At 43.4% G+C, this 21,146-nt stretch overlaps 1 protein-coding gene across 2 annotated transcripts in view; it reads right to left on the bottom strand.

Annotated features, from left to right (window-relative positions):
- plxnd1 (plexin D1) overlaps positions 1 to 21,146 on the bottom strand; it is a 124,787-nt gene that overhangs the window by 45,616 nt on the left and 58,025 nt on the right. For both annotated transcript variants that reach the window (XM_036947420.1, XM_036947419.1), the window contains exons 14-19: positions 16,168 to 16,273; positions 4,361 to 4,500; positions 3,861 to 4,040; positions 3,194 to 3,278; positions 2,793 to 3,059; positions 1,016 to 1,165 (exon numbers count right to left, since the gene is read on the bottom strand). In XM_036947420.1, the coding sequence (XP_036803315.1) occupies positions 1,016 to 1,165; positions 2,793 to 3,059; positions 3,194 to 3,278; positions 3,861 to 4,040; positions 4,361 to 4,500; positions 16,168 to 16,273 (928 nt within the window). The remainder of the gene's footprint in view (positions 1 to 1,015; positions 1,166 to 2,792; positions 3,060 to 3,193; positions 3,279 to 3,860; positions 4,041 to 4,360; positions 4,501 to 16,167; positions 16,274 to 21,146) is intronic.

The raw sequence follows: 21,146 nt of genomic DNA on the forward strand, positions 1-21,146 counted from the left end.
AGATGAGGGCTGCCCACCCGTTGGTGTTATGACATCTTGTTTGACCCCTGCCCTCTGTGTTTGTCTGCTAATTGCATGTGTTTATTTATGGACATCCTGAGAGAGAGAGAGAGAGAGAGAGTGTTTTCCCTCCCTCCCTCCCTCCCTCCCTCCGTCCCTCCCTCCGTCCCTCCCTCCCTCCCTCCCTCCCTCCCTCCCTCCCTCCCTCTGTGACTCATGCCTCACTGACCATCTGTGAGGGACAGACTAACAGACTGATAGAATGGCCATGTCTGACTGTCTAACTCAGATCAAAGGTAAAATGTTGATGTCTGTTTCTCCCTAATATACCCTCTCAAAACAGACTGAAATGGGAAACGGACGAGAGCGGGGAGGGAGCAAGAGAGAGTGAAAAGAGTGAGAGAGGGAGGAAGAGAAGAGGTGGGGACTTTATCAGAGTAAGTTTGGTTGTGGCATTATTGAGTCCTTCTATTATAAAGAGACTTCTGACACAAAACCAAAACATGTGGACAAGGCCACTGTCCCAGGGTCTCTTCTGAAACAGTAGAATTTAAATGAAAACCAAAACATGTGGACAAGGCCACTGTCCCAGGGTCTCTTCTGAAACAGTAGAATTGAAATGAAAGCCCAGGTAGTGGTGTGTGCATGTGTGTGTGTGTGTGTGTGTGTATGTGTGTACATGTGCACGCTTGCATACATGCTTGCGTGCGTGCGTGCGTGCTTGTGTACCTGTTACCCCCTGCACGTGTGTATATGAGGGTGTGTGATTGAGCTGGACAGACAAGAGATGAACAGATTACAGATGAATAGACATACACTATTAGAATTCAGCTTTAGGTTTACTGTTACACCCTGACCAAGAGGGGCCTGTCATCCTGCTTGTCTCTCTGCTCTCAGCTGAATCATGGGGACATAGTTAAGTCAGTACATAAAACCAAACTGGACACGGATTCAAAATCATGATAATAAAGTGGTCCTAATTAGTAGCCTTAGAATATGATGTAGTTGTACTCACTGTGACAGGCAGTTCTCCCTCACTGGATCCCAGCGAACCGTTGATGGTACAGTGGAACAGCTGGTTGTTATGGAAGCTGATGTCACAGGGATAGGAGCCAATCATCACTGAGTATTCCTCTGGTGCCAGCTCCAGATCGCTCGGTCCTTTCTGTGCCAAACCCAAACAAAAACAGCCACCGGTCAGTCAGAACACTAGGGACACCATGGTCTGGCTCGGATAGGCACAGCTGCCACGCACCTACGGACACACACACACACACACACACACACACACACACACACACACACACACACACACACACACACACACACACACACACACACATACACACACACACACACAGACCTGTCATTCATCTGTCACACTGAGTATCCCTGTGCCAAACTGTTTCACAACATTTCTCCTCACAAACTGTGTGAGAGTTCATCTTAAAGAATCAAACAGTAGACATGGAGAGAACACTGACAGTCATGACTGAAACTGTCCATCACAACACCAGCCTCTCCTTAGTCAGTGTTTTGAGCACTGGTCCCCACGCACACACACACACACACACACAACAGTGGACTGACGTGGCTGAGTGAGGAGAGGAAAGGAGAGGAGCAGAAGAGGAGAGTAGAGGGGAGGTTGTGTGTTTATCCCCAGTGTGTTTCCCCTCTGTGATTACACCCTCAGGACCCTGTACTGTCCTGTCCCCTCTGCAGGATGCCACCCCCTGTGTCTCTGTCAACAAACACTTCTGCACGCACGAACGCACACACACACACACACACACACACACACACACACACACACACACACACACACACACACACACACACACACACACACACACACACGCACGGAACAATGAATACCTAGGGCCAAAATGGGATGAAAGCAAACAAAACCCACCACATTCCAACAGAGGTCATTCACATAGGATCTAACCAAACAACAATCCCCATCAAACAAACCCGTTCAACTCCACCCAACATTCTCTCAACCTGGTCCATCCCACTCACATACACACACTGACATGAGTCAGTGTTCCACAAACTAGGTCCACCCAAAGTGGAATCCACCTTCCCAAAGAAAACAGGAAGCAACATTGAATACCCCCCTCCCCTCTTTCACCCAAGTAGACAAGGCTGAGGCAGCCATTCCTGTAAGGAGGCCCCATCCTGACACGCGCATGCACGCACACACACACACACACGCAGAGGAGAGAAAGAGAGCGACAGGGGCAGAGACGGAGAGAGAGAAGAACTCAGACCAACCGATGTTCAAAGCCCTATTTCTGCTAGTCTTTGCAACTTCGGCTGTCTGTCTCTCACTTCCGGCACCAAGGCCTGTATAAATCAGCAGCACCAGTATATTTACAGTTTTTACAACTGTTAGCATTACAACCCTCAACCCCCCCTCATATATGAGGCAGTAGTTTATGTGGCAGTAGCATAAGTCAGCTATAATACAGACAGGATCCCACACAAACATGGCTGACTGGGTTCTCTGCTTAGAGGTGGTGTTCTTGTCCTGTACTTCCATCTCTGAGGAACAGCCAAGTCTTAAATAAATACAAGGCATGATTCAGAGCTACACAGTCTTTGATCTGTTTAAAGAGAGTATGAATACAAAGCCATTGAGACATGTCTTTCTACTATTCTCAGAGTGCATCCAGATTGACAGGAATGGACAGTTCCTGGAGCAAGTCCACTAATCTCCCTGGTCAATGGGCTTTTTACTTCTCATCCTGCTCCACCCTCTCCCATTGGTGCACTGGGCTGTCACTCACATTGATGATGAGTGTGAGTGGTTCTCCAGGGTGGTGTTTGATCAGCTTCTCTTTGTTGGCGGTGAAGAACTGAGGATCTTCCACATACTCCAACAGGAAGTGACCTCCGTGAGGCTCCTCCTCCTCCTCCTGGTCTGGGCCGTCAAAGGCGGGGCCATCTCCCGTGTAGAGAACTCCATTCAGCAAGAACTCTACCGTGGCCTGCTGGGATTGGCTGGAGGCGGGGGAGGAGCATGTGATCATGGAGGGAGACTGCACTTTACAGGCCTGAGGAAAGACGATGAGGATGAGAAAGAGGAGTCCATTCTATTAATTCACTTCCGTTTTTCAGCTTCTTCTAAGATGTAAGATACTTCAGGAGTTAATCTATTCTACCAGAGAGGTTCCCTGTTATGACTCACATCCTGTCCGATGCCCAGCACCTCCATACTGACGCTCTGCACCAGGTCAAAACCTTGCCCCGTCACTGTGATGGTCCGACCGCCACTGGAACACACAACAACTTATGGTCAGAGCACACACAACTACACGCAAACACATACGGTCAGAAATAGGGAACACAGACAGCCACTCTGGTTAGAGACAGAGAGCACACACAACCATACAGTCAGTGTCAGCACACATGCCAATCAGACCCATTGTGCTCTCTCTCAGAGGTCTGTCTCACACATGAGGTGTCATTTAAAACCAACACACACAGAAACAGGCCTGGAGAAGCCACAGAGCATCAGGAAGACATTAACTCAGTATGTCATCTCTGTGGTCGGATTCCAGAGAAACCTTCCAAGAGAGATTGTGTGGTGTAATGGAACTACAAGAGGTGTATAATTAATGCAATAATATTTTCTGCATGATTTCATACTCTCATTTGTCAATATAACATTGTTGTTTATCTATGAAACACTGGATAAATGGAAACTATGGAATGTTAGAGCTACCAATGGAACAATGCAGAATACTGTGTTCTCTCTGTGTGTGTCTGTTTGTGTGTGTCTGTTTGTGTGTGTGTGTGCGTCTGTGTGTGTGTCTGTGTGTGTATATGTATGTACTGTATGTGTGTGTGTGAACCTGAGGTAGCTCTTCCTGGGTTTGATGTAGCTGATGGTGGGGTTTTTCTCATAGATGTACTGGGTGAGAAGCTCAGCGCTCTGACAGGGAATATCCTCAAACTCCACACACACCGACACCGCCTCAGTGTGTGTGTGCAGGGCCGCAGGTATGGTGCACTCGATGGTGTCTTTGGTTAGCCTGGAGCACGCACGCACACACGCACACACACACACACACACACGCACACACACGCACACACACACACACACACACAATCAGCATAATAAAACCACACACCAAGACAGTTTCCATAACAAATACAGCCAAGAACCAAAACACAGCCTATGAACAGACAACAAATGCAGCAGCTGAAGAAATAACAATACCTCACGCACAATATAACCAAACAACTCAACAGGACTGTCTCCTTTAGAGTAACACAAAGCCTACAGATTCAGCACAGCAACATACAAGTCCAACAGTGAAGACGATTTAATAATTCACACAGTAAGACTCACGTGAGTATGGTGCAGTCCTGGGTGCCGTTGACCTTGACTCTGACCTGAGAGCCAGTGTCCAGGTACTCCCCCCTGAGGGTCACCCTGGTTCCCCCTGAACGAGAGCCTTTCCTAGGCTCCATAGACAGCAGCTTGGGGACCTGGGGTGGAGGTGGGACATATTAATGTGCCATGTTGTTATTACGTTTTTTTTTCAATTGCTAACATGCATTGGTCAAATCTGAAGTTAGATTGTCAAAACTCTTCACACAGTCAGCGAAACAGAAGTGTATGTGGACCAAACTGTGAATCATTTTTCATTGCTTTCACAGAAAATGCTTTCAATGACCACATTCTCTGAAATCCATGAACTCTTTTCTCATTCATACTCCACCACCTGCAAAACTACATATCTGCAGCACGTTTTCAAATGCTGACACACTGTTTCCAAAACTGTTAAAAACACATTCAAAACAGAATGATGGCAAATGTTGTGCATTTCTGCAGTAACCAGATTGAAACATATAGAAAATCTCAGCAGAAAATTTAATTATTCCAAACACAGCTGATTGCAATTTCAGCTGAAAGCCTACCCAAGTGTCCTGTTTTTAGTCTCGTTACCAAACAGACATAAGAGGACGGCTTCGGAATGATTTAGTTTGGAAACATAGATCAAGGAAGACAGGTTGGTGGGGAAAGAAGAGTGACAGGGAGCGAGAGGGAGAATGCGTGGAGGACAAAGGAGAGGAAGACCAAGAGCGGTGGTCTCTGATGAGATAAGGGCCACAGTTATTGACCATGTTGTAAACCATGTTCTCATTTGAGAGAGGCTGGTTTAAGGGTGCAACCAAATCTACAGCGTTCAATAGTTGCATCAATAGTACAGATTTCCAACAGGTGAGATGTGCATCCTTCAATGATAATTGAACTACTTATTGTAGTACAATACAGTATGTTCACATTTTTACATGTACTGACATTTTGAAATATATTGATTGTTTGTTTTTCAGTAGGATCCAAAGGTTGCCTCCCACAGGAGGGAGAGGCAGAATAGTATCAGATGCGAAGGAAATTGCCATTGTTGACGTGGTAATTGTCAACAATACAATAAAACTGAGGGAAATTCAGGACAGAGTGCTGGCAGACAATATCACTTTTGGGAATGTGAATACAGTCAGCACAACGATAATTGTCAGAGTCCTAGAGAAACTAAGGATGAAGCAGTTATACACTGTACCCTTTGAGAGAAACGGTGAACGTGTGAAAGAACTCTGGTGTCAATATGTCCAGGTAAGATGTCTGTTCAATAACCAAACACGGTACAAACACAGCTATGGATAATGTAAAGTACTGTAAAACTGTGGATTTGCTGTATTTCAGAGAGTAATGGAGATGGAATCCAGGCAAACTGCACATACATTCATCTTTGTGGATGAAGCTGGATTCAACTTGGCAAAAACACGCCGCAGGGGAAGAAATGTGATTGGACAGAGAGCAACCGTGGATGTCCCAGGTCAGAGAGGAGTTAACATCACAATGTGATTGGACAGAGAGCAACCGTGGATGTCCCAGGTCAGAGAGGAGCTAACATCACAATGTGATTGGACAGAGAGCAACCGTGGATGTCCCAGGTCAGAGAGGAGTTAACATCACAATGTGACTGGACAGAGAGCAACCGTGGATGTCCCAGGCCAGAGAGGAGCTAACATCACAATGTGTGCAGCACTGTCCAATGATGGTTTGCTGTTACACAAACCACTCATTGGCCCCTACAATAAAGAGAGGCTTGTTTCTTTTCTGGATGAGCTGCATAATCAACTTGTGCCAGCGGAGGAGAGAGGGGCAAGAAACTGCCCTACCTTCGTTGTTGTGTGGGATAATGTGGCATTCCACCACTTTGCTGCACATCCCAGGATGTCAGTACTATTCCTGCCTCCATACTTCCCCTTCCTAAACCCCATAGAGGAGTTTTTCTCTGCGTGGAGGTGGAAGGTGATCATCATCCAGATGTCCATGACCAGATGTCCTTAACTGGATGCGGGGTGTAGATACACTTCTCCTGAAGACTGCCAGGGTGTAGATACACTTCTCCTGAAGACTGCCAGGGTGTAGATACACTTCTCCTGAAGACTGCCAGGGTGTAGATACACTTCTCCTGAAGATTGCCAGGATGTGGAGACACTTCTCCTGAAGACTGCCAGGGTGTGGAGACACTTCTCCCGAAGACTGCCAGGGTGTGGAGACACTTCTCCCGAAGACTGCCAGGGTGTGGAGACACTTCTCCCGACGACTGCCAGGGTGTGGAGACACTTCTCCTGAAGACTGGCAGGGTGTGGAGACACTTCTCCTGGGTGTGTGGAGACACTAGAACCCCCACAGTACTGTATAGTATGAGTGATTATACAATACATGTTGATGAGAACTAGAACCCACACAGTACTGTATAGTATGAGTGATTATACAATACATGTTGATGAGAACTAGAACCCCCACAGTACTGTACAGTATGAGTGATTATACAATACATGTTGATGAGAACTAGAACCCCCACAGTACTGTACAGTATGAGTGATTATACAATACATGTTGATGAGAACTAGAACCCCCACAGTACTGTACAGTATGAGTGATTATACAATACATGTTGATGAGAACTAGAACCCACACAGTACTGTACAGTATGAGTGATTATACAATACATGTTGATGAGAACTAGAACCCCCACAGTACTGTACAGTATGAGTGATTATACAATACATGTTGATGAGAACTAGAACCCACACAGTACTGTACAGTATGAGTGATTATACAATACATGTTGATGAGAACTAGAACCCCCACAGTACTGTACAGTATGAGTGATTATACAATACATGTTGATGAGAACTAGAACCCACACAGTACTGTACAGTATGAGTGATTATACAATACATGTTGATGAGAACTAGAACCCCCACAGTACTGTACAGTATGAGTGATTATACAATACATGTTGATAAGAACTAGAACCCCCACAGTACTATACAGTATGAGTGATTATACAATACATGTTGATGAGAACTAGAACCCCCACAGTACTGTACAGTATGAGTGATTATACAATACATGTTGATGAGAACTAGAACCCCCACAGTACTATACAGTATGAGTGATTATACAATACATGTTGATGAGAACTAGAACCCCCACAGTACTGTACAGTATGAGTGATTATACAATACATGTTGATGAGAACTAGAACCCCCACAGTACTATACAGTATGAGTGATTATACAATACATGTTGATGAGAACTAGAACCCCCACAGTACTGTACAGTATGAGTGATTATACAATACATGTTGATGAGAACTAGAACCCACACAGTACTGTACAGTATGAGTGATTATACAATACATGTTGATGAGAACTAGAACCCCCACAGTACTGTACAGTATGAGTGATTATACAATACATGTTGATGAGAACTAGAACCCACACAGTACTGTACAGTATGAGTGATTATACAATACATGTTGATGAGAACTAGAACCCACACAGTACTGTATAGTATGAGTGATTATACAATACATGTTGATGAGAACTAGAACCCCCACAGTACTGTACAGTATGAGTGATTATACAATACATGTTGATGAGAACTAGAACCCCCACAGTACTGTACAGTATGAGTGATTATACAATACATGTTGATGAGAACTAGAACCCACACAGTACTGTACAGTATGAGTGATTATACAATACATGTTGATGAGAACTAGAACCCCCACAGTACTGTATAGTATGAGTGATTATACAATACATGTTGATGAGAACTAGAACCCCCACAGTACTGTACAGTATGAGTGATTATACAATACATGTTGATGAGAACTAGAACCCACACAGTACTGTACAGTATGAGTGATTATACAATACATGTTGATGAGAACTAGAACCCCCACAGTACTGTACAGTATGAGTGATTATACAATACATGTTGATGAGAACTAGAACCCCCACAGTACTGTACAGTATGAGTGATTATACAATACATGTTGATGAGAACTAGAACCCACACAGTACTGTACAGTATGAGTGATTATACAATACATGTTGATGAGAACTAGAACCCACACAGTACTGTACAGTATGAGTGATTATACAATACATGTTGATGAGAACTAGAACCCCCACAGTACTGTACAGTATGAGTGATTATACAATACATGTTGATGAGAACTAGAACCCCCACAGTACTGTACAGTATGAGTGATTATACAATACATGTTGATGAGAACTAGAACCCCCACAGTACTGTACAGTATGAGTGATTATACAATACATGTTGATGAGAACTAGAACCCCCACAGTACTGTACAGTATGAGTGATTATACAATACATGTTGATGAGAACTAGAACCCACACAGTACTGTACAGTATGAGTGATTATACAATACATGTTGATGAGAACTAGAACCCCCACAGTACTGTACAGTATGAGTGATTATACAATACATGTTGATGAGAAATAGAACCCCCACAGTACTGTACAGTATGAGTGATTATACAATACATGTTGATGAGAACTAGAACCCCCACAGTACTGTACAGTATGAGTGATTATACAATACATGTTGATGAGAACTAGAACCCACACAGTACTGTATAGTATGAGTGATTATACAATACATGTTGATGAGAACTAGAACCCCCACAGTACTGTACAGTATGAGTGATTATACAATACATGTTGATGAGAACTAGAACCCCCACAGTACTGTACAGTATGAGTGATTATACAATACATGTTGATGAGAACTAGAACCCCCACAGTACTGTACAGTATGAGTGATTATACAATACATGTTGATATTTTATTTTGTAATTATTGCAGCCCTGGAATTTCATGAATTTGTTTAAACTTCTTTTCACAAGTAAACCACTATTTGCAAAGCTATAGAAAAAATAAAGGCTATTGAAGCAAATTGCTGCATTTGTGATTCATTCTTGCTACATACAGTTGAAGTCGGAAGTTCGTTTTTCAACCACTCCACAAATTACTTAGTCGGTTAGGACATCTACTTTGTGCATGACACAATTTTTCCAACAATTGTTTACAGACAGATTATTTCACTTATAATTCACTGTATCACAATTACAGTGGGTCAGAAGTTTACATACACCAAGTTGACTGTGGCTTTTAAACAGCTTGGAAAATTCAAGAAAATGATGTCATGGCTTTAGAAGCTTCTGATAGGCTATTTGACAGTGTTTGAGTCAATTGGAGGTGTACTGTGGATGTATTTCAAGGCCTACCTTCAAACTCACTGCCTCTTTGCTTGACATCATGGGGAAATCAAAATAAATCAGCCAAGACCTCAGAAAAAAATGGTAGACCACAAGTCTGGTTCATCCTTGGGAGCAATTTCCAAACGCCTGAAGCTGGCTACCATGTTCATCTGTACAAACAATAGTACGCAAGTATACACACCATGGGACCATGCAGCTGTCATACCGCTCAGGAAGATGCGTTCTGTCTCCTAGAGATGAACGTACTTTGGTGCGAAAAGAGCAAATCAATCTCAGGTCAACAGCAAAGGACATTGTGAAGATGCTGGAGGAAACAGGTACAAAAGTATCTATACCCACAGTAAAACGAGTCCTATATATATCAACATAACCTGAAATGCTGCTCAGCAAGGAAAAAGCCACTGCTCCAAAACCGCCATACAAAAAGCCAAACTACGGATTTGCAACTGCACATGGGGACAAAGATCGTACTTTTTGGAGAAATGTCCTCTGGTCTGATGAAACAAAAATAGAACTGTTTGGCTATAATGACCATCAGAGGAAAAAGGGGGAAGCTTGCATGCTGAAGAACACCATCCCAACCATGAAACACGGGGGTGGCAGCATCATGTTGTGGGGCTGCTTTGCTGCAGGAGGGACTGGTGCTCTTCACAAAATAGATGGCATCATGAGGAAAATGTATGTGGCTATATTGAAGCAATATCTCAAGACATCAGTCGGGAAGTTAAAGCTTGGTCGCAAATTGGTCTTCCAAATAGACATTGACCCCAAGCATACTTCCAAAGTTGTGGCAAAATGGCTTAAGGACAACAAAGTCAAGGTATTGGAGTGGCCATCACAACGCCCTGACCTCATTCCTATTGAAAATTTGTGGGCAGAACTGAAAAAGCGTGTGTGAGCAAGGAGACCTACAAACCTGACTCAGTTACACCAGCTCTGTCAGGAGGAATGGGCCAAAATTCACCCAACTTATTGTGGGAAGCTTGTGGAAGGCTACCCAAAACATTTGACCCAAGTTAAACAATTTAAAGGCAATGCTACCAAATACTAATTGAGTGTATGTAAACTTCTGACCCACTGGGAATGTGATGAAAGAAATAAAAGTGAAAATAATTAATTATCTCTACTATTATTCTGACATTTCACATTCTTAAAATAAAGTGGTGATCCTAACTGACCTAAGAAAGGGATTTTTTAATAGGATTAAATGTCAGGAATTGTGAAAAACTGAGTTTAAATGTATTTGGCTAAGGTGTATGGAAACTTCCAACTTCAACTGTGTAGGTTAGTACAGTCAATAAAGGAAAGGCGTTATTCTTATTCTATAATGAAATACTGATTTATGTGAAATCATTCAAACTTCAAAGAGAAAGTTCATTGTTTATGTATTGATCCCTGTTGTTAATGTTTTTGAGGTCAGTGTGTTATGAGTGACAATGTATGCTTCCTGAATGAGAATTGTTGGAAGTGTTGATGTCGAAGGTGAGATGAACTGTTTGGCCAAAATATATGTTGGTAATGTAGACCGTGTGAAGAGTTTTGAAAAAGTGACTTCAGTATTGACCGATGCTTGTTAGCAATTGAAAAAAACGGTAATGTGCCATGTGGCTGCGTTGTTGTTCTGCTACTGTACAGGCAGCAGTCTGCTGTTTTTCATTTATTAGCTCGCTTTCCATCCAATTAGCAAAAGATTTTCATGTGAATATTCAAATATATGTGTGAAGAAAACATACTAATTTTCACACCAGTGGTGTGTTCCCACCAAATGTACATGATGCAGATAAAAATCAGAGCGTGATGATGTAGTGCACACAAAATGTACTTTTTGGTTGAAGTTTTCACATACCGAATAAAAATCTAAAGTTCAATGTGTTTCCCATTGCATTTTTAACCAGTTTGTCACAAAAACTGTTAAATAGCAAATGTGTGTACTCTGGTCTGGGCACATGCACTCGAGCCAACAGCTATCAGATACAACAGTGTGGGTAGGCTAGTCCACAGTCAAACGGCAGTCAAGCATCAATCATCATGATGTCACTAGAGTAAGACCCTCAATATTTATTGGAAAGGAGCATCAAGCTCATCGCCGTGTACTTTCACCTCCTTGTGAAGTTTATCATTTTCACATGTAACCTAATAAACTGCATGGTTTCCCGAGTCGTAGTGGGAGGACCACATACCATATCATCGCGTGACTCCAAGTTTACTTCAATATGATGGTTATTAGATCAATATTTGCGCATTTCTCGCATAATTAACTTTACCGACACTAAACGAGCACACGATGTCGAACAAACAAACGATTTGTCGACATTTATACAATTGTACAGAAACGTCCTGTTTCCATCATAGTTGTCGTGATTTTCTTTCATAAGGTATGACTTTACTCGCATAAAAACTGTGGATGGAAATGTGGTTAAAGTGGCACTATAATTGGATCATTCAAATCATCTATAAGTTCTATGTAGTCCATACTTTTGGTTTCCTCAGCTCTAGCTAAATAAATTGTTGACTGTAACATATATCAAGTTTGATATTTAAAACTTGAGGACACTGAAGCCTTGGGGAGTATTTAGTATTGTTCTGTACTGAGGTCTTGGGTTCATCTCATCCACATATGACAGGTTTCTGGAGCTAGGATATATTTCACTGTACAGCCATATAGTAATACAGCAACACACACACAGGCTGAACACCTTCACTCGCTTTGAGGAAAGTACAGGGCTCTCCTTCTCCAATGTGAGTAAGACTTTTAAGCATTTCAATCCTCGCAAGGCTGCCGGCCCAGATGGCATCCCTAGCCGCATCTTCAGAGCATGTGCAGACCAGCTGGCTGGTGTGTTCACAGATATATTCAATCTCTCCCTATCCCGGTCTCTTGTCGCCACATGCTTCAAGATGGCCACCATTGTCCCTGTACCTAAGAAAGCAAAGGTAATTGAACTAAATGACTATCACTCCGTAACACTCACCTCTCTCATCATGAAATGTTTTGAGAGACTAATCAAGGATCATATCACCTCCACCTTACCTGACTCCCTAGACCCACTTCAATTTGCTTACCGCCCCAATAGATCCACAGACAATCCAATTGCCACCACACTGCACACTGCCCTGTCCCACCTGGACAAGAGGTATACCTATGTAAGAATACTGTTCATTGACTACAGCTCAGCATTCAACACCATAATACCCTCCAAGCTCATCATCAAGCTTGAGGCCCTGGATCTGAACCCCTTCCTGTGCAACTGGGTCCTGGACTACCTGACAGGTCGCCCCCAGGTTACTCCCTGTTCAACCATGACTGCATGGCCAAGCACGCCTCCAACTCAATCATCAAGTTTGCAGACGACACAACAGTAGTAGTCTTGATTACAAACAACGATGAGACAGCCTACAGGGAGGAAGTGAGGGCTCTGCGAGTGTGGTGTCAGTGTGGTGTCACTCAATGTCAACAAAACTATGGAGATGATCGTGGACTTCAGGAAACAGTAGAGGGAGCATTCCTCCATCCACATCGATGGGACCGCAGTGGAGAAGGTGGAAAGCTTCAAGTTTCTCGGCGTCCACATCACTGACAAACTGAAATGTTCCACCCACACAGACAGTGTGGTGAAGAAGGCGCAACAACGCCTCTTCAACCTCAGGAGGCTGAAGAAATTTGGCTTAACACCTAAAACCCTCACAAACGTTTACAGATACACAATTGAGAGTATCCTGTCGAGCTGTGTCACCGCCTGGTACGGAAACTGCACCGCCCACAACTGCAAAGCTCTCCAGATGGTGGTGCGGTCTGCCCAACACATTACCGGGGGCAAACTTTCCACCCTCCTGGACACTTACACCACCCAATGCCATAGGAAGGCCAAAAAGATCATCAAGGACATCAACCACCACTGCCTGTTCACCCCACTATCAACCAGAAGGCGAGGTCAGTACAGGTGCATCAAAGCTGGGACCGAGAGACTGAAAAACAGCTTCTATCTCAAGACCATCAAACTGCTAAATAGCCATCACTAGCACATCAGAGGTGGCTGCCTATAGATATAGATTAGGAATCACTGGCCACTTTAAGGAAAAGGATCACTATCCACTTGAATAATGTTCCGTATCTAGCATTACTCATCTCATGTGTATAAACCACACTCCACACTATTCTACGGTATCTTAGTCACTTCTAAATTGTGTTTACATATTGCATTACCCATTTCATATGTACATACTGTATTTTATTCTATACTACACCACTGACTGTTAAACAGCCATTTACAGCACATCAGAGACTGCTGCCTATAGACATAGATTAGGAATCACTGTCCACTTTAAGGAAATGAAATACTAGTCACTTTAATAATGTCCCCGTATCTTGCATTACTCATCTCACGTGTAAACTGTACTCTATACTATTCTACGGTATCTTAGTCACTTTAATTGTTTGTAAATATTGCATCACCCATCTCATATGTATATACTGTACTCTATACTATGTCACTGTATCTTAGTCCAATGCCACTCTGACATATATGTATATATATTCTTAATCCATTCCTCACTTAGATTTACGTGTATTTTGGGTATTTGTTGTGAAACTGTTAGATATTACTTGTTAGATATTACTGCACTGTCGGAGCTAGAAGCACAAGCATTTTGCTACACTCGCAATAACATCTGCTAAACACGTGTGTGTGACCAATAACATTTGATTTGAGTTGATTTGACACCAGTGGAGGCTGCTGAGGGGAGCATGGCTCATAATAAAGGCTGAAACGGAGCAGATGGAATATGGCATCAAACACGTATTTGATACCATTCCACTCATTCCACTCCAGTCATTATCATGAGCCCATCGTCCCCAATTAAGGTGCCATCAACCTCCTGTGACACACACACACAAACACACCTCAAATGCTCAAGCGTAGCTGCACGTTGTACATTTACCCTGTATATAGGTCTCTTATTTCTTCTGGTTTTTTTCTTTGTTCTTTTTTCTTATTAGTTCTACTATTTTAATAATGGATACAGCACTGTTGGATAGGGCTTGCAAGCTAAGCATTTCACTCTACTGGTGCATGTGACAATATAAAACTTGAAACACACACACACACACACACACACACACACACACACACACACACACAGACGGAGGATAGGTCCCTGGGGCTAAGACAAATATCCCAATACAGCTATACAGCATCAGCATTCCGAAGACTGCCGAAGCTTCTCTCCCCTCTGTGAACCTTGCCTCCAGGGAAGACCTCTCATTCTCACTGACAGGATTCACTTCCTGTGTGTGTGTGAACAAGCAGAGATTTCTATTGTCTGTGTGTGTGTGTGTGTGTGTGTGTGTGTGTGTGTGTGTGTGTGTGTGTGTGTGTGTGTGTGTGTGTGTTTGTGTGTGTGTGTGTGTGTGTGTGTGTGTGTGTGTGTGTGTGTGTGTGTGTGTGTGTGTGTGTGTGTGTGTGTAAGGTGGAGGCAGATGTTTCCGGCCCGAGGTGCAGAGGAAGGAGGTGCAGAGGAGGTGCCCATCCTGTCTCCGTTTGGATCCGAACCGTTATCCCTTTTCCTCAGAATCCCCTTCATCCATGTTCTCCCTTTCTTTCCCTCACACCCTGGAGAAGCAACCCAAAAAGTGGTAGGGGACCGCAAGGGGTTCCCACAAGCCTAAAAAACATTTGTTGTTTTGCATGTTCAACACCCTCTTGTCTCCAAGTCTGTTATTTATCCCTGAGATCATGACTCACAAGCAGAAGCCTTTCTTAAAAGTGACTGAAATTTTCCAACATCCCAGTTGAATTAAAAATAAACTCTTTGTCCATAAGCAAAAAGAAACATAGGATTTAGTTGTGTATTTCCAGTCTGTGTAGTCCTAATCCAATAGGAGACTGTGTGGGTCAAGGTCAATCAGCAGAAGAAGCAGCCGGACTCCTCGGTTTGTAATGAATTCAAAGAGGAGGACATTTCAACAAGCTCCATGTTTGTTTTTGCTGGCACCGAGTTCTGCATGGCAATAGTGCTATGTTGCAATTCTGATGCATGTTTGAAGATTCCCACACATATGCATTCCTGAATATCAGAAGACAAATCTGCTAACATTCAACTGACACATTGGGAACACTTTCCCAGTATGAACAAGGACCAGGGACTGGGGAGAGACGGAGGGCCGAGGGAAAAGAAAGGATGGAAAGATTGTGGCTTTAACGAGCAAGAGACAGACTACGAGCAAAGAAATACTGAAAATAAATAAGTAGGAGGAAGAACATGTAAAGACAGGTCAGGGAGTAAGGAGAGAAAAAAGGAGGAAGGAAGAGAGAATGAGAGTGAGAGAGAGAGAGGGAAAAGAGAGAGACAGAGAGAATGAGAGGGAGAGAGAGACAGAGCAAATGAGAGGGAGAGAAAAAGAGAGCAAGAGAGAGACAGACAGAGAGAAAAAAAAGGGGAGTGAGGGAAAGTATGAGGGAGAGAAACAGAGAAGACATAGTCATTAAATAGATTAAATAGAGAAAAATAGAGAGGATTGACAACAGGAACACACTCACCAAGTATGAGAAGACCTCTTTGGACACCCCCATTGCATTCTGGTTCACGGTAACTCTGACGACATAATTTGTGGGATCAAAGGTCTGCCCAGTAACACACACCAGCCTGTAGATAGAACACAACATTGTGATGACAGTGGACATGCTCAATAGGAACCATCATTAACAATCATCACCAACTCCACTGGAACATCACAGCCTGTTGGCAACTGCCTTTAAGGATGTTTCTGTGTCAACTGTGTGGATCATGATTTTTTTCTTTGTCAAGAGTTTCAGGGGCATCATGAAGCACAAAAATCTGAAACGACAGAAAGTCCAGTATGTGAGGATGGCTGGGGGGTGGTCCATAAGTTCGAGAATTTTTGAATTTTTCCAACACTTGAAACACATTTTTTCTGCAATCTAGCCATAATCATTATGCTTAATTCTATGTAAAAAAATCTGTATTTTTTTTCTGCATATCTAAGCATACCTTTTGAGCTGTCTGTATCCTCCTGTGGTTATGTAAAAAATATATATATATATGCTTCTCTGCATCTCTAACATCTGCATAAAAGACTGAAAGGAATACTGTATGTCTTATTCAGTACATTTAGTAATTACCTACTAATTTCGAAGCAGGACAAATCTGAGGGGGCACGTGCCCCTGTGCCCCCTCTGATGTGTTTCACAACTTTTTTAACAAAGCTAAACAGACAATAAAATAGAGATCCTTAGAGGTTTTGTAATAATGTCTATGCTCAGTACTGTACAGTGTTGACTAAACCCAGTGGAGTAATAATGTCTATGCTCAGTACTGTACAGTGTTGACTAAACCCAGTGGAGTAATAATGTCTATACTCAGTACTGTATAGTGTTGACTAAACCCAGTGGAGTAATAATGTCTATACTCAGTACTGTATAGTGTTGACTAAACCCAGTGGAGTAATAATGTCTATACTCAGTACTGTATAGTGTTGACTAAACCCAGTGGAGTAATAATGTCTATGCTCAGTACTGTACAGTGTTGACTAAACCCAGTGGAGTAATAATGTCTATGCTCAGTACTGTACAGTGTTGACTAAACCCCGTGGAGTAATAATGTCTATACTCAGTACTGTATAGTGTTGACTAAACCCAGTGGAGTAATAATGTCTATGCTCAGTACTGTACAGTGTTGACTAAACCCAGTGGAGTAATAATGTCTATGCTCAGTACTGTACAGTGTTGACTAAACCCAGTGGAGTAATAATGTCTATACTCAGTACTGTATAGTGTTGACTAAACCCAGTGGAGTAATAATGTCTATGCTCAGTACAGTACAGTGTTGACTAAACCCAGTGGAGTAATAATGTCTATGCTCAGTACTGTACAGTGTTGACTAAACCCCGTGGAGTAATAATGTCTATACTCAGTACTGTACAGTGTTGACTAAACCCAGTGGAGTAATAATGTCTATGCTCAGTACTGTACAGTGTTGACTAAACCCAGTGGAGTAATAATGTCTATACTCAGTACTGTACAGTGTTGACTAAACCCAGTGGAGTAATAATGTCTATACTCAGTACTGTACAGTGTTGACTAAACCCAGTGGAGGGGGACTTCATAGCCCCCTGTTCCAGATGCAGTTAACCACAGAGGGGATCAACGAGCTGACTGGATGTTTGTTTTATCACCTCATAGCTGTAATCAAGCCTCATGTCATCATACAGTATTGGGACCAGAGGGAAGCAGTAGGATTAATCATACAGTGATGGCGCACAGAGAACATTTTGGAAGGCCTGTATGTGCTGTGTCTCTATGTGCTTTGGCCCTGCCAGTCAGAGGACTTGGCTAAAGCAGACAGTGCAGACCTGGGACCAGGCTATGATCTAATGACTCCCCACAGAAATAAACAAAGGAGGAATCATGACCCCCGTACCTCAACCCCACATGGTTCAAAGCCCATCCCTCCACCATCCTCTTGTTGGGCACGTGGGGGCAGTATATTTAGTCAGGTGGCAGGTCCTATAGTGGTCCTGGTTACCTGGCAACCCAAACAGGGGTCTAGTCGCTGACTAACAGGAAGCTAAATCCTCTGAAGAGGGTCTAAACCTTTTATAAATGTGAGGCAGGTACCACAGAGAAAGGGCAGAACCAGAAATGGCACAAGGCTGGATATGGCACGATATGGCTGGGTATGGCTGGGTTGGGCTGAAGGACTGGTTCTGATGAGGATCCCTGAGCTCATAAAGATGGATCAAGTTGATAAATATGAAATCTAACTAATGAAGTCCATCCAAGTCTGTATTACTACAGTAGATACTGTAGCTGTGTCAAAGGTGACTGGTGTTGTTGATGCAGTCTAATCCCGTGCAGAGCCCACCCTGTCTCTGTAAAAACCAGCCACCAAGCCAGGCAGTAAGGCAGTAGGACAGCCAGCCAGTAAGGCATCTAGGCAGTGAAGCAGTAATGCAGCCAGGCAGTAATTCAGTAAGGCAGCCAGCCAGTAAGGCAGCCAGCCAGTAAGGCAGCCAGGCTGTAAGGCAGCCAGCCAGTAAGGCAGCCAGGCTGTAAGGCACAGCACTGACTGACCCTCGTACTACATTCCTTCACCGCCAAGAAAGGAAATATTTTAGCTTCCAGTGGGGGATGTTTTGACTCCATGGGCAATGTCTCTGGATATTTACCCAGAGAGGAGGACCAGGATAATCAGCAACTGAGCCTGGTGAAGGCGGTGTGTGTGTGTGTGCGTGCGTGCGTGCGTGTGTGCGTGTGTGTGTGTGTGTGTGTGTGTGTGTGTGTGTGTGTGTGTGTGTACGTGCGTGCATGCGTGCGTGCGTGCGTGCGTGTGTGTGTGTGTGCGTGCGATAGAGAGAGAGAGAGAGAGAAGCCAACCAGGACGCAAAAGAGACATGAAAGAGTGATGAAGGATTGGGTAGAAAGTAGGCAGCTTGAACTGCTTGAACTTCTAATCTTAAACCAAGAGACGTGTCCAGAGTGGGTCATGTAAATGTACTACACTTAATGAGGTGCCCCTACCTAACCCACATTATTAATGAACACGTTCTGACTTCAACTCTCTCTCTCCAGAGCAGCACAAGTCCCTCTGGCTCACAGCTCTGACCCCTTGACCTCTCAGCACACGAACTGACACCTGTCTCAACAGCCATGGCCGCAGCGAGGTCACCGGTGTGTGTGTCTATTCAGTGAGTGAATCTGCTGTCAGACACACTGACATGTTTTGATTTGTCAGCACCGCTCCCTCCAAGGAGGAAACATTTAGCAGTCATAACAACCAGCTCAGGGAATCAATGAAGGACGAGCAAGCAGGGTGAGGTCAGATTGGGTGTGAAATCTGATTCGCTGAGTTTGGAGCGATCTGGAGCGTGTGTGTGTTTGGGAGAGTGTGTGAGACGTATGTAGTAGTAATAATAATTCATAACACAGAACACAGACAACAATCAAAACTATATACAGTGTCATCAGATCCGGATGAGAGTAGAACTGAATTAATAGAGGTTATTTTCTGAACAGCTCAGTCTTTAGCTGTTCCTTAAATGAGCCCAGAGACTCTGCAGCCCTGACAGTGACTGGAAGTGCGTTCCTCAGATGAGGAGACACACAACTGAAAGCCCTGCCACCCATAGTTTTTAGTCTGCTGTGGGGCTGCTTAAGGGAGATGGACCTGGAGGAGTGAAGGGTGCGTGTGGGGCAGGAGGGTAGCATGAGGTCAGACAGGTACTTGGGTCCAGAGTTGTGTATAGCTTGGTAGGTGTGAACCAGGATTTTAAAGTCAAAGCATAGGCTCATGGGGAGCCAGTGGAGGCTGAACAGCGCTGGCGTGATGTGCTCACGGTGGAGGTGTGGGTGAGGACACATGCAGCACAGTTCTGGACATATTGTAGCCTGTTTAGACACCTAGCAGATGTGCCAACAAAAAGGGCATTACAAAAGTCCAGACAGGATGAGATAAAGGTGTGGATGAGTCACTCAGCTGCAGGCTGTGACAGCATAAGACTTAACCTGGCAATGTTCTGAAGATGAAAAAATTGGTCACACTTTTGATGTGGGCCTCAAACAAGAGCTTGAGTAGTGACAGCCAGGTAAGAGCTGCGGGTTACCCCAACACGGCTCTGTATTCTAATACAGCCTGATTGGCTCCAGTGGAGAGGGACCAGATAAACATTTCCATCCATGGAACATTATGGAAATTGGTATGGAAGTTTTTATGTGGTTCTAGAGTTCCGGTGTTTCCATGGAATACTATGTGCAGGGTTTAAACCAGGGTTCTGCTGTATCCTTGGTGATAATGTTGTGGTCTTGAATTATCTCCTTTATGTGAATGGAATGGTTTAAAGCGAATAGTAATGTTCTATAAAGGCGTTCTATATTTAAGCAATAAGGCACGAGGGGGTGTGGTATATGGTCAATATTATTATTTTATTTTGTATTTATTTCACCTTTATTTAACCAGGTAGGCAAGTTGAGAACAAGTTCTCATTTACAATTGCGACCTGGCCAAGATAAAGCAAAGCAGTTCGACACATACAACGACACAGAGTTACACATGGAGTAAAACAAACATACAGTCAATAATAGAGTAGAAAAATAAGTCTATATACGATGTGAGCAAATGAGGTGAGATAAGGGAGGTTAAGGCAAAAAAATATACATACCACGGCTATGGGCTGTTCTTAGGCACGATGCATTGCAGAGCTCCTGGACACAGCCCTTAACCGTGGTATATTGGCCATATACCACACCCCCTCGTGCCTTGTTGCTATTATAAACTGGTTACCAAATTAGAGCAGTAAAAATAAATGTTTTGTCATACCTATGGTATACGGTCTGATATACCACAGCTGTCAGCTAATCAGCATTCAGGGCTCAAACCACCCAGTTTATAATATGATTCAAAACAATTAACAACATTTTTTGTTTGTGAACTTCTGGCACCTTTGCACAAAGTCACTGAAGGACTGAATAAATTAAAGCATGTATCAACCAATTAATGAATG

Source organism: Oncorhynchus mykiss, chromosome 16, assembly GCF_013265735.2.
Source record: "Oncorhynchus mykiss isolate Arlee chromosome 16, USDA_OmykA_1.1, whole genome shotgun sequence".
Classification (NCBI taxonomy): domain Eukaryota; kingdom Metazoa; phylum Chordata; class Actinopteri; order Salmoniformes; family Salmonidae; genus Oncorhynchus; species Oncorhynchus mykiss.